This window comes from Anser brachyrhynchus (genome assembly GCF_964034855.1).
Source record: "Anser brachyrhynchus genome assembly, chromosome: Z".
Taxonomy (NCBI): Eukaryota; Metazoa; Chordata; class Aves; order Anseriformes; family Anatidae; genus Anser; species Anser brachyrhynchus.
Genome location: NC_137697.1, coordinates 6,104,661 through 6,119,352, shown reverse-complemented (window position 1 = coordinate 6,119,352; position 14,692 = coordinate 6,104,661). Strand labels below are relative to the sequence as shown.

The 14,692-nt window shown below is 40.3% G+C and overlaps 1 protein-coding gene across 5 annotated transcripts in view; it reads right to left on the bottom strand.

Moving 5' to 3' along the window:
• UNC13B (unc-13 homolog B) overlaps positions 1-14,692 on the bottom strand; it is a 212,801-nt gene that overhangs the window by 160,664 nt on the left and 37,445 nt on the right. For all 5 annotated transcript variants that reach the window (XM_080573395.1, XM_080573397.1, XM_080573396.1 and 2 more), the window contains exons 6-7: positions 8,570-8,640; positions 5,420-5,477 (exon numbers count right to left, since the gene is read on the bottom strand). In XM_080573395.1, the coding sequence (XP_080429521.1) occupies positions 5,420-5,477; positions 8,570-8,640 (129 nt within the window). The remainder of the gene's footprint in view (positions 1-5,419; positions 5,478-8,569; positions 8,641-14,692) is intronic.

Here is a 14,692-nt window from a genome sequence, read left to right as displayed (position 1 = left end):
AAAAAAAAACAACCTTGCAAAAATATAGATGTGCAGCATATATATCTACAACAAGGAGAGCAGTATTTCCCAGCAACTGCAGCACACTATGCTGCCTGCCACTATAACACTACAGATCATGCACCTCTGTGAACTTAAATGGTTAAGGCATGCCTTGTTTAAAAGCATTTTGATACTGCCTAGCCTTGATAGCCTGGTATAGATTTTTTTTTTTTAAATTATATTGTTACTTGTTAGGAAAAAATCTCTTACCAGAACGTCAATTCATCACATTCACTGCCACAGGGTCAGTTTGACCAGTTGAACACTGGTGGATAGCAGCCAATGTATGCTCTGATTAGAATAAACCATAGCATTCAACGCCAGCTCAAGACGATATGCTTGAATGAGTGCACATGTAAGCTTGGATGGCTATTGATTTCACTCTGTGAAAACAAGCTGCAACGCATATCCTGCCAACACAGCTCTTTAAGCAAGAGCTCTACCCAGCTGTCTTGGATCCACAGCCTGCCCCAGTCTGTGAACTCAGTGCCACCACCTCTGCCATAACTGTACCACCAGTGCTGCTGAAATCCTAGCAGGAGGTTTTGATAGCTCTAACTCAATGGCACTTTAATTGCTACTGATGGCAAAAGATGTTAGCAACCACAGTACAGCACCCTAAACACAAGGTAAAAAATCAGTGCAGGTGTATCAGGCTGGCTGAGGAGCAGGGGCAAGGCAGAGAGAAGAGAGAAGAGTTTGTTTGTTTGTTTGTATTAAAACATTTTTTAGCAGACAAGAGATCCTCATCAGTGCTATGGAAAGCACTGTAATCTCAGCATTGGAGCCGGTTCATGCGGAGGAATATATAAGCCTTCCTGATGCATCAGTGGAATCTGAGCTCCTAAAAAGAGAACTAGTGGACATCAGCTACAAAAACTCTCAAAGTGAACCTTCAGTGCCTTTAAAACAGAATTAATTATGAAGACACTAACAGAAATTTGCCTCACACATTTTGCAGTAGACTTCTTTTAAAATTAGTGGGAAAGAAGAGTCAACAGCACATTGATTTGGTCTCAAACGACACCCTATACTGTGTATAAAACATTTTGTCAGCTATTTAGTCGTTAAAAAGCTGCTTATGCATCAACAACAAAGCTGTAGGATTTTGCATGCACACACTCATTCCAGATTGTATTTAGGGTTCCTTTTTATTCTCCTGGACTAGATGCTGTGTTGTTCCTTTCTCTCTGATCTGCTGGCAGATCAAGGACAGGCTAGGTCTGGCTGTTTTTGCTGACATGACTGTGAATCAGAGCAGTTACTTCTTTCCTTGTTGCATCAACTCACAATCCAGAGACAGAGAACAAATTTACCTCTTCTGAAAAAAAAAAAAGAGAAAATAAAAACCACAGCCATGGTAGATGGGCATTTTACAGAGCAAAAGACACACAAGACAGAACTACAATGTGCTATGGTCTATCAGGGCCTAACTGTGAAAAGAGCAACAGCACAGGCTCCAGGAAACAGAAGAAAAGTATACGCTTTATCCTCCCTTCTCTGCATTCTCAGAAAGATTATCAGACGAAGATAACAGGACAGGCATAACTGGTTCATTCAGGAGCAGTTAGATTATCTTCTCTCAGAATCATACTGAACAAACCAGCTCTCCACCAGACTTCTAAACTCCCCCAAAAAAAGGTAAAGGGCAGTATTTCCAATAACTGATATTAACCAAGACAGTCAGATATTCTCCCCAATATTATTGAGTACCTTTCTCATCCTCATTTGCACTGCCGTCTGCTCCAAATCAGAGATGCACTTAAAATACTGACAGAGTAACTCACTTATGAATTATAATAGCCTTTTACATTGCCAGAAATGATCTTGAGCATTCAAGGAAAATAGATCTATACCTACAACAGTAAATAACTTGAGTCAATAAGCTCTAAGTAATCAAATAACATTTTTTTCAATGCTTTATTTACAGTGAAATTCCAGACAGTAAAAATTTGCTTTCTTTTTAATTCACATTCAATTTCAGCTTGTGGGTAAAATCCAATATGAGGATGCTGCAGTTATCCAGCAAGGAGGTATCAGGAAATTAAGAATTATGGTTCTGGAATTACAAAATCCACTGGCACTATAGTGCCTTGCTTATTGCTTGAGAGCACTAAATTTAAATCAATTGGTTGCATGTGATCTTGCTGGGTCAGAATAAATATATAGAGGAGCACAGAAGTTGAGAAGTAAAAAGAAAATGGCCAAGTATAATGAAGAAAGAGGCAGGAAGTGCCTGGACCAGTTAGAGAGACGTGTACAACAACAGAGCTGCCTGCTTCTTTTAAGAATAGGTAATGCAGGATTGGGCTTCTTACAACAGTAATGATGAGTTTGACTTTTCCAGGGACAAAGCAGCATTCAAGAATGAAACTGGCAGCTCCATTATCTCTGGAAAAATTAGAGCACTTAATCTGGACTGAGATTTCCTATGGCACGACGCCAAGGCAGCAGCCCATGAATGAGCAGAAGTGAGAACCCATCGCCACAGATCAGTAGTTGGGTTTTAGACATGGCCTCCCTATTTTCTCTCTCAAACTGCCCCGTCCGTCTCCCCCTCTGTACTGCCGATGCAACACAAGATGTTGTGCCAAGGCAGAAGATAAGGAAATAACCATGAGAGAAGGTGGTTTGAGAAGTGGACAGATATGTATGGAGAGCACAGGCACAGAACAGGGCAGAACTGTAATCTAATACCTAACATGTAGGGGCAAGTATTTCCACATCTAATGAACCTGATAACCCTTCCTGCTAGAGTAGGATTTTCTCTAGCCAGAACAAAGAAGCCAGAAGAGCCTTCTGACAACTACAGGAAGGCAAATAACACCTGTGGCACATGCAGGTGCTCTCCCTGAACAATAATGCAGTTCCACCAAGGAATACAGGTTAACTGGGATAGAGAAGAGCATTCTAGGTCCCATTTCCAACAAGTCAGGCCAAGACTGACCCACACTTCTGCCAAATTAGACCAGATATAAAGTTACCTCTTGAAATGCAAGCTATGCTATCGCTCTCTGGTGCGTAAGTGGGGTTGTGGTCGTGGTTTTTGTTGTGTTGGTTTTTTGTTTGGTTGTTTTGTTTATTTGTTTCAGTATTTGGAAAGATGAGGCAAAGTCTCACACGGCAAAAATTACTTATACTCAGCTTTTTGCACCTTCTAGATACCTAGTTCTGTTGTCCAGATGATCGTGTCCTGTTCCCAGCAGCAATCTGATCTCAGCTAGCACCTCATGATGGAAAATCAGATGAGTCTTACAAATGTTCCTGAGCATATTTTTATTATATCTAAAAATATATCTATCAATTATTTACCCACATGTTAAGAAAGAACATTCTGTGCTCAATGTGTTTTAGGTTCAGGAAGGACACCCACTCTGTTCCTATGTAAAAGGGGGTTGAGCGCCTGCGTCATATGCAAAGGTCGGGTCAGTTTTCAATACAGAGGCATAGTCAATGCATCTTCTTGGTTGAATTCTTGAGTTCCAAAGGACTGTGCAACATTCAGGCAAGCTTACAGTTCTTATGCAGAGAATAATTAATGGAAAGTTCATTTTCCCAAAGTACCTCTACATCAAGATGACTATTTCATATTTGGCCATGTAAACAATTAGATACTCAGAGATGCCGGATTCACAGAGGCAGTAGATAAGCAGAAGTACATGCAGTGCCACAGGCTTTATTGAATTACTAGAAAATTCTTTAATACATTAGCCACATGCTGCTATTAAATATTTAATATTGGAATTCTAATGACTGTTTTAATCCCATGAATGATTAAATTAATTCTTATGTGAAATTCATTGTTCTAATCAATTAATTGTTGTAAAAGGTCACTTTTTAGCAAGACACAGGCTGTTAACAGGCAACACAGAAAGGTCATCTGTAGTTCTTCACTATTATGTCTGTTTGCAAGAGGAGAGCTGGTCCTCCGGGGAAGACACCAGCTTTGAGAGCTTAAGGATGTAAAAGCACCATGCTGTGGGAATAGGTGCAGCTACTTTCCCTACACGGAAGCATTCCTCCCAATTTACCTAGGCTTCACAATATTTAGAACAGTCAATCAGACCAGCCTCTCTCAAACAAAAACAAAGTCCAAGGCACACAGCCAGGAAAGTCATTTCAGCAAATAATACATTCATTACTTGGACACTTCATATCAGACTGTTTTTCTTTGACCTTCTGACACTTAAGAGTTCTGTATACTATGCTAATATGATTTTGTCAAGTATTACACTTTCTCCAATATTTCTTATTTGTAGGCCTTACAAAACAATTGTACCCTCCCACATATGAATTTATCTAACAAGTGTTTTATTCTGTATTTACACTCTTTAAAAAAAAATACATTTGGTGTTACCTAGCCTATCAACGCTGGAATACTTTCATATAGCCTTGTACATTTTCCAGCTACAGAACACCTTCAGAATTCCTAGGCAATTGATAACATCCATGTTTTCTTCAAGATATTTTTTAGGTAACATAATAAAAGCACACAGATAAATTAGTTTTACTCATGAAAAAAAAAGTAATTAACATTTCCTAATGTTAACAGCTTCGTAGATATCCTACCATCAGCCTAATGGACAAACAGCCTGCAAAGTATAATATGCAAGTCTTATAAGATTTTAAGTAGAGGATAAAAGATTTGTTTAAATTATGAACCTTGAATTTTATTAATGTTGCTATCAAAAGTAGATAAGACATTCATAAGAGACATCACTGAGCTTTCATCTACTATATGTTAAAAGCAGTGCTTCAGAAATCTAATTTTGCGGACCATCAGATACAGTTTGTACTATGCTATTTTCCCATCCATGTTTTCAGAAGCATAAAAAATGCAAGATGAGATAAGCAGAAATTAGTAAAATATTTATCATTCATCATCACTGCATTTAGAAGTAATATCAAGTACACAAACCTCAGATGCATTTTAACAGGCTACTGGCAGGGCTTCCAACTCCATCTATTCTTCTCCTCTTAAGACTTCAAAGTCAAAAATAATTTTCAACACATGATGTTTAAACAGAACACAACCTGACTCGGCTATATAAAGGAAATTCAGCAATCAATTTTCTTATTTGCATTGGTATTGAAGGAGTCTGACAATCTAGGTGACTTTGAACACGTTGTGTTCCTAACACGAGGACATACAAACATATTAGTGACTCAATGCCTGTTTTCACTTTCTAGCATCAGAAGCTTTACACCAACAATTTCTGGGGGCAGATCTTTTCATAGCCAACAAAATTTATTTGCTACAGAGACATTTAAGCATTTCAAACAAGAAATTATTGTTCAGATGTACCATCATTTTATAACTAAACAGAGAAGGAAATTGAGCACTCAGAATGAGGGAAAAAAATAAAGCCTAACTTACAACACTGGGAGGCAGCACTGGGCAATGGTTTCTTCTGGACTTCCTCCTGAAAGGAATACTGAAGAAAAAAAAAAAAGAAGAAACCCCATTAAGGAAGCACATGGTAACTTCATGAAACAGATTTTGGAGTATGACATGCCACACTTCAGAGAAAACAGCTGTGGTGGCATCAAAGTGCTAAGTATTTACCTTAATATCCATATTCAAATATACTCCCAGATGCCTTCTCCCTTTTCATGCCAAAACCAGGTGTTAAAAACTGCACATCTGGTTAAGGTAATGTTTGCTTTACTGCAAGCACTGGGCCTATTCTGAGTTCGGAGAGCTCAAATTAGACATATAAAAGATTTGATTCTCATAATGTTACTATTATGAGGAGCTCAAAACCAAGCACGAGTCCATTATGTTTTATACACTCTAGTACGATTTCAACAGTTCAAAAACAAAGTGTGGGCTCACAGCAACATTACACCAGGAGACTGAAGTGGCTGGATAATTAGTGTGCCCAGCAGGGCAGTAACACAATGTTTTCCTATCCAACGCATACAGTGGATCACTGAAGAGTTTGTATGTCCAAAGCGAAGAATTTTAACGTCTCATTTAATTCTAAATTAGAAACAGTAACATATTTCAGTTAACCAACTCTGACTTTTTACAAAGCTGTTTGGTACAGCATCAAAGTGTTCCCTAAGGGAATGCCAGTGGTCATATTTTGTTATTTTCCTCTGTGTTGCATTATACAGAGATACAAGGAAAATTAGGACAATTGGGCAAAACAATAACAGTCTTTGTTAAGTATAAAGGGTCTAAAGACAAAGGAAGTGGCAACCTCAGTGACCTGGTGCTGCAATCTGAGCAAAACAGAACTGCCAGACAGCCTCTCCATGGATTTGGTAGGGATTAATGACCAGTCCATTACATGGAGGGCAGCAATCTGTAGATTTTTGCTGTGGTTATCTTCAAATCTGTGTTATTTAAAATGCGCAAGTGATCCCAAGAGGCAGTTAGTCCTATCATCAATAAACTGCCACCTCAATGAGTTATCCAGGATTGTGAAAACAAGAACTACTGGATCTCATAGCGCTGACTGTTTGACAAAATGATGAAAGGAAGTCTGACAATGAGCAATTTCAGTGGCACAGGACAGCAACGGTCCTGAATGATCGTACTTGGATCCAAAAATAGCAGTAGTTTGTCCTTTCTAAGGCATTAACCCAACGGCTATCAGCAGACCCAAAATGCAAACTGAACATTAAGTGTTTGCAGGAGTAGCAACCAGAAAGCACTTCATAACACCAAGTGCAAACTACAAATGAACCTGCATCTCAAATATTTTTGTGTGACTTTAGTCTGCTCATCCATTGTCTCAAGCAAAGATAGCTAACCTTAATGCACAGAAAAGATAAAGACACATTCCTGCATGAAATACCACTGTAGAACTGGGACTCTGCAGCCCAAAAGCCATGCAGAAGGAGAGGTTTGTGGAGCTGAGTGGCACAGGGTGAATGAATGAGGATCAGTCATTCAGCTTCTCCAAAAAAAACCTGCTCCCACCTGGTTTCACAACAAAGGGTTTATTTGCTCAGAGCAAACAAGGTATTTCTTCAGGCTATGCACAATTAAGTTACTGAATTCCTTGCTGTGTAACTGACCTCGGTGAGTTCAAATAGCAACTGGCATCTACAGAAAAAAAATCAATCAAGCATTTTTAAACACAACGATACTGCCTCTGGCCTTGGAAGTTCCAGAGCTACAAGTCACTGCAAATTAGGGGAATCCACAAGGAAGGTATCCCAGTTCTGGGTCACCTTCAGACATGGGAGAAGCGTTCTTACATTTTTCACGTTCTCACTGGTGAAAGGAAACATTCATAATAAATTTGTGATTGTTATGTCACAAATACAGAGGCATGATTTTGTTACTAATATGTGGTGAAAGCATGCACTTCACATGCAGATGGGCAGCACTCCAAGGGAAGGAGAGTCTCACAAAGCTCGGGACATCGTTCAGCAAATTCAGGTTCAGTGAAACACTAGAGGGCATCTATGCTTCACTGAAGTACCTGGCACAGGCTTCTGCTTACAGTCCACAGGAGCAGGGAGGCACCACAGCAGTATCACTGACACACAAAATCATACATTTAGTTTCTCATCAGCTCCAAGAGGTTCTCAAACTTATAGGAAGGCAGGAGAGGTTGCCTTCAAGCAATTATGTTTTTATTGACCCAAATACTGGTCTGTTCTCAGTCAAAAAGAAAACCCACCTTGTTTTTCTCCATCTACACAGTAAACCCAATGACTCAAACATGGAGTGGAGAAGAGGAGATGAAAAATCCAAGAACAAAAATTTCCTAAAGTCACTGACAGAACATTTTGCAAGATATCTTGCTAAGGAATGAGACTTACTAAGAGTTTAAGCAAGCCCCACACTTCTACTCACTGGTGTTGGCATCAACACATGAGAGGTAAGAAACGCTAAACTTCTGGTACAGACATAATTATGTCAAGTCCTGCTTTGCAGACAGTACCATAGTATGAAGTGTAAATAAAGGTTTTATTAATATAAACGTTCCAGGTTCTCTAATAAAAATCACAACTTTTCATTTTGTAGTGGCTTAGCCAAGTACATACTAAGAAAACCCAGAAAATCAAAATCATAGCTAGCAGGTATTACAGTACAAGATTCATAAACTGAGCCACAAACAACTGGATTTGGACAAAAGTTTTCCCTCCAGCACTCTCTGATCCAAGAAAGATTCAGTATCTTGTTTTGTCTTCTTCCCAGAAGAAGCTAACTGCAATAAAAAATCCTTTTTGATTTGATTTCACAAATGAAGAGAACCTATCATAGCCTGTCAAAAATGTTTCACTCACTTGTGAGTTAAAGCATGATGTTAACTTTCTTTTGAGTGTATGTGCAACAACTGAGCAGTTCTCACTATGTGAGCATTTCCCCAATGCAGGGAAAAACATTTCTCTGCTTAACAATAACAGTACACTTGGGAAAACCATTCTGCAAGTAGTCCACAGAAAACTTGTAAACAATGAACACTTAGTAGTTACCTTAGCAATCACAGAGATCTAATACAAAGACTGAAAGTAAGATATAAGGGATTCAGGACTACCTTCATCTTTTAATTCAGATATTTACCTCATCATCTCCCAGAGAATTTATTTGTTCTAATTTTCTGGTCCAGTATCTGGCTTCTTCCTCTGGGATATCTGTAACAGAAGAACAAGCCACACCATCTTATTAGCCAGTCAAGTCTGCATTTACCACCAGAAGCAATAAAACAGGGAGGGTATTCCAAGAGCATACCACAAGAGAAAAAAAAACATACCACACAATTTTGAAGCAACAAGATTGGCCTGTACTAGCACTCAGAAAATAAATGTTCTAAATACACAGTTCAGCACTTACATTACTTTCTTGTTTAAAGCCAATTAACCAAATGTACACTGCACAAAGGTCAGAAAGAATAAGACTGGTTCATATGATATTTAATTCAAGTATTAGTTGTATGAAGAGCCACTTCATAATAATGCACTTGCTAGATACTTAATAATACATAGCAAGATCAAGAGCCTCTTCTGGAGGCTTTTATAACCTCAAAAGAACAAGACGTCCTTTTGGATAGCACATCTTACACAAAAACTTGGTATGACACAAATGTAGCAAAAAAAAAAAGGAAACAATCTCTTGTTTTTCTTTGCAGGTAGTAAGCCAGATCTTGTGAGGAAATGAACAGTGCTACAGACAGTTATATTCATATGGAAGCACACTCCTGTTTCTACAGCACAATGCAACTTCATTGGGAAATGAACCGCAACAACCCTTTTACCTTCCAGGAGGTTTACCAAGTTAATGACTGACAGAACGTAGCAGGCATTACCACCTTTGTTTTGGGAACTATTTTTCATTTCACACTTTGAAGTAATGCAGCGTCCTAACGGTTTGAAGAGAACACAAAATTCTGCCACTCAAGACTTCATCTCTCAGAGGGCACCCCTGGAGATGCAGACGAAGTGCTGAGGAGAGCTTAACCCAAGGCAAGTCAGGTACAAACTGTGACTAAGGAATAGAGCAAGAAGGGCACTGCACCAAGGGAAATAACCCACTGAAAGAAAAGCATCAGTCAGGCTCCCCATCCAGGAGAATTAGATAAATTATTTAGGGATAGGGGAAGAAGGGTGTAAAATCACTGGAAAAAGAGAAGGAAAGAAACCACAACTTTTTTTAAACCACGCTCAGCATCACCCCGCATGTAGAGTGGTCAGTTGACCATACCTCCATGAGAGTTCAATGATTTCTGAAACGTGGTTATTCAGGACAATACTGCACAAATGTAGAAAACTTCAGAGCTCATATGGGATGGTCGTGGCAGAGGTAGGGATGGCTCCAGCTAGACACCACCAACTGTATAAGCCTCACCATCCCAAACACTGACAAGTGAAGAGGAGCATAATACCATTTAGGCTAGTTTTCCAGTCTCTTGTAACCTTCACACTTTCTTGTACCTAGTTAGGTGTAAACATCTTAGCTGCAAAACAAGTTCACTTTCCTGAAACAAACTGTACCCCATGAATATGGCCTCAACAATATGCATAGACAAGAACCCATAGAGAGGTAGGCTGGGAGGGTCTCCTGATAAAAAGGTAGTTCTGGGAGTTACATCCACTCTTGCTCCTCAGAGAAACAAGAAAAAGTTTTATTGGCAGATGAACATTTCACTGGGATGGGAAATTAAAAAGAAAAAAGGCAACAAAAACAATGATTTCAGAAAGGACCAGGTATCTATTGCTTCTTAGACTCAAAGGGTTAGATGTGTCCCCTCCACCACACAAACTACCCTCTTATAAAGAGGATGACCCCAAAATATCTGGAGAAAATAGCAGCCACTGTACTGAAACATAAACATCTTTCAACAAGAAAAAAGAACATTTCCAGATTTCACAGAATTTAAAGTTTCAGAAGTAGGTATTTCCTTGGACTATGAACAAACGCCTACACTTTAAAAAAAAAAAAACACAACTGTTTTTATGAAATGAGTCTCACCCAGGCAAGAAGAATAAAAAGAGTCCCCACCTGAGAAAGTTTTAGGGCACTAGAAACCCAGTACCTGAGTCAAGAAAACCTGCATTAAGCAGAAAAGAGAAAATTTGTTTCTCTTTTCTTGCAGGGAGATCAAAGTAATTTATTTTAATTATAATACACAGAGTCAGTTGCTCTTTCTGATGCATACTACATTGCTTTGTTGTTATATGCTCTTAGAAAACAAAGTAGGAGAAACATGAGAGGGTCTTCAATAATTATGGGAATTATAGAAAAACATAGATGCTTTTGATCCTCAGAGCTGTGGATCACAGTTGCACAAAAACCTTGAGCTCCACGCAAATTAGGGATGACATTCAAAGGTTATCTGAACAGAATACATCTAGAATGAGGACATCAATTAACTGCACTGAGCATTGGACCCAAAGAGATTTAGGAAGACAAGAAACTCCAACAAGGACTTGAAGCAATCCAAATGTTACAAAAAAATATGGAGTTTTGTACTCAAAAGTCATCACATCTGTAAAAGATGAAGAAAAACCTCAAACTGAGGACTAAAGATTACAGCCAAAACAATTAAAATAAAATCTAGAAATCCAGAAACGTGAAATCTAGACCAAGGAGACATAGGAGGAACGAAGCAATGGATTAATATCAACACAGCAGAAACTGCATTGGTCTCAGGGTAGGCTTCTATGCTTTCTTATAGACATCAGTTTAGCTGCACACCCAGGCAACAAGGAGCACCGTATGCCTCTTGTATTTGTTGTTCCTATCTTGTATCCAAGATGCCTGTTTTACAAACAGAGCTAACAGATTTTTAGCACAGGTTTGCTGCTGTTCTAGCAAAACAGCTTCTTACACAAGTCAGCAATAACGTCTGCCATGGTCTAGCTAATGGCTGTTTTAAGGATGTCTTTTTGACCTTAGGGACCCTCTTGTCATTAATACTAATGGCCATACAGCTACTTCACAGCAAATTTTAAACATGAAACAATAAATTTCAGTCAAGTTACCTGCTCAGAAGAATAAACACTCAATGAGACAGAATTACTGATTTTTTTAAATAAAAAAAAGTTGAGAAGTAAGTTTATTGCTATTTTTAGTTTCCCCATCCATTTGTGTCTGGCCTTAATCACCTGTTTTGTTGAAGCTGGTTCTTTGGAATGCAGAGAATGGAGATCCCTAATGCAGAGCTCACAGACGATGATGCTTACAAGCCTACATCCACTAGCCAGCTCCTACATCACTACCCAGCTTCGACTACAAGCCCAAGTTACTCTGCTACATTAACTTTAGCTTACAAGATAAGAAGCTGAACTAGTCCAAAAAGAGGCCATCTGATGCCAGCCAAGCACTCCACTGACAACGTGCTCAGTAAACAGGAGGAGCAAGGCCATACGGCAGAGAAACAAAACTGCTGAACAAGAACAAAGAGGGGATGGGAAGACCTGTACCCTAGCGTCCTGAGGCCTCTTACTGTGACATCAACACAGAAAGGTCGCAAGCTTTATTGCCCTTGCTCCTACTGCCATCATTTGCTGAAAGCTGAAATCCCTGTCTCTCTGGGCTCCTGGTGTCAGGGAGCACCAAGGGCTGGATGCTCCCTACGGGAGGGGAGGCGAGGGGGATCCCACGGCCAGCAGGGCAGGGACTTGCCAGCCAGGGCCCTGTCCTACAGCTCCCAAGCAATGTGAGCCAGGCAGGTTCGGAGACCATGGCCAGGTTCAAGCGAGAATTCATTCACCAGGCACATACATGGTGCTGACGAGGTGTATCTGAGGTCAAGCCAGGAAGATTCCTGCTTAGAGATCTCTAACTTGCAATAACCAGGAGTTTCAGCACAAAAGCTTCTTTCTACTCTGGGAGGCCTTGGTCCAGAGCTCCTTGCTCTGCTCCTTGAACATCACCTTGTGCCAACTGAGCTCTTCCTCAAGTAGCAAGCCCAGGGCTGGGGCATGTGCCAGGAGAATAAGTGCTGTAAGTAAAATAAACACATCTCCCCCCCGACACATTTCATACAAGCCTTCGCCTGGCTTCCTCTCTTCCCAGCCCCAGTTCCTCACCTTTCCGGAGGAATGAGAGTCTTCACAAGCTCTCACTAAAAAGCCTTTGTAGACCTAAGCATTTCTCTTTCTGTACAGTTCCCAATAAAGCAACAAAGAATATCTACTCCACCTGATGGGTAGATGCAGATCAGCATGCTCCCATGCTGGGAGTGATGTGAATACTAAAAGCATTTTTACTCCAATTATCTTACTAGAAACAGCCTGGCACAGACCCAAACTGCTATAGTTCAGGAGCCAAATGCATTTTAAGTACTCTATCCTGTGCAACTCACACATAGCCACTGAGCTTCTAAATAGGGGAACAGGGTAAAATTGCCTCTAAACAGCACAATTTCACACTTGAAAAGCAGCATCTCGAAAAGTCTGTGGCAGCACACACTCACTACATCTGAGGAGACTTCTCCACACCAGCAAAGTTTCTAAAAAAAAAAAAAAGCTGCCTCCTTACCTTGATATGTCTATCTCATTCCTGAGAAGGATCAGATTTGATCAGTGGAGAAAGCTGCTCCAACCTGTCTTAGTGTACAACTGTTTCCTCCCATCAAGAAGGCAGTTTGTTATTTTTAAAAGAGCACAAAAATGCTTTGTACTATAGGGATTAACGTGAATCATTACTGAGTTGGTATTTCAAATACTCACACTTTGGTGCGTTCTTACAGAAGATGACTTTCAGTCATCCTGTTTCTCCAAGATCAAACATTTCATAACATAAGGCTGGCAGGGGACATTTAGTTGACAGTCCAGTGCCCGGCACCGCAGCCCACCACACACAGATGCTCACTGCAGACAGGGCTTCAGGTCTGCTCCTTCCCCCATACACCACAAGCTAGCACCATAATAACACTACCAAACATACGGCAAGAGCTGCATCTGGAACCTGCAATGGGTTATGTGGAAGTTCTAACAAGTTATATTGTTGTTCCACTACAGAACTGGGCATTAACAAAGTTTAATTTCTGGATGACCCAAAGAAAGGTCATTTTATATCACCAGGAGCAACAGAGACTACAACAAGTCTCACCAGCCCTTTTTAGGAGATGATTGCTTCCCAACCCCAAGCCTGGTAAACACTTAAAAATATGTTCACTTGAAAACGGGAAAAAAAATCTCTTGGCTGTCTGCATCAGGTACTACCACTAGCAGCATCAGCACACTCTTGCACTCCTTTCTGCTTTTAGCTGTCACCCATCTCCAGAGTACCAGGAGAAAATACACCAGGGAAGAATCCCAAACATACCAGGTGGAACCAAAAAGAGCAATTTAATCCAGGAAATAGAAAGACTGGCTTTTTTGTACTAACCTCACTGTATATGCAATCATGTTTTACACCAAGGACTTTACCTTTTTGGTGTTTTGTATTTGTTCTTTTTCTTTTTCCTCTCTTATAATCCCTTGCAAACTTTTCAAGCTCCAGCTAAACATATTGAAATACTTTAAATAAGTAGATATGAGTAGCCTGGGGTACGTTATTTCTGTGCATCACCTAACCTAAATGAAACAGAGTAGCCAGAAGTGATGGAAAAAGTACAAAAGCACAGCCAAAGGGAAGAACACCGTTTTGTTACAGCTGCATTTTAGCAGGCCTGGAAAGCAGCACAAGCTGCACGTGTGCACACACGTTGCTCAGGTTCTCCTGCATCTGTAACAGCCAGAAGGACTTCACCCGGGAAACAAAATGTGATACACAATGTTCCCAAGTGTCACTGCAAACACACTTATTAAAACATTACCTCTACAGTGACAGAGCTGCTGACTTAAGAACTTTCACGGCAGATCAACGATCTATTTAGTTCCCCGTGTGGACTTAAAGCAGCAGTTTCCAGCTGATAAAAACAAGACAGTATAAACATGCAGGCATGAAGAGTCCCCCCTGCTAGCCCCCCAGCTACAGGAGGGCTCCTCAGCAAATCCACCAGGAGCGATGCAGAGGCTGTGAGCTGAGCTACCTCCCTTCACGATTCCAAGTCTCAGAGGGCAGGAAAAAAGAGCCTAAACCACCTCATAGTTCTTCTTTCTCTACCCCACAGGCAATGGCAGCAGACGTGCAGTCAGCGTGAGAAGGGAAGCACTGCTGGAGGAGATGATACAGGCAGACACTGTCTTCCCAAGAGGAAGATCCCACACGCTCAGTACCTCCAGCTGTTCAACCAGC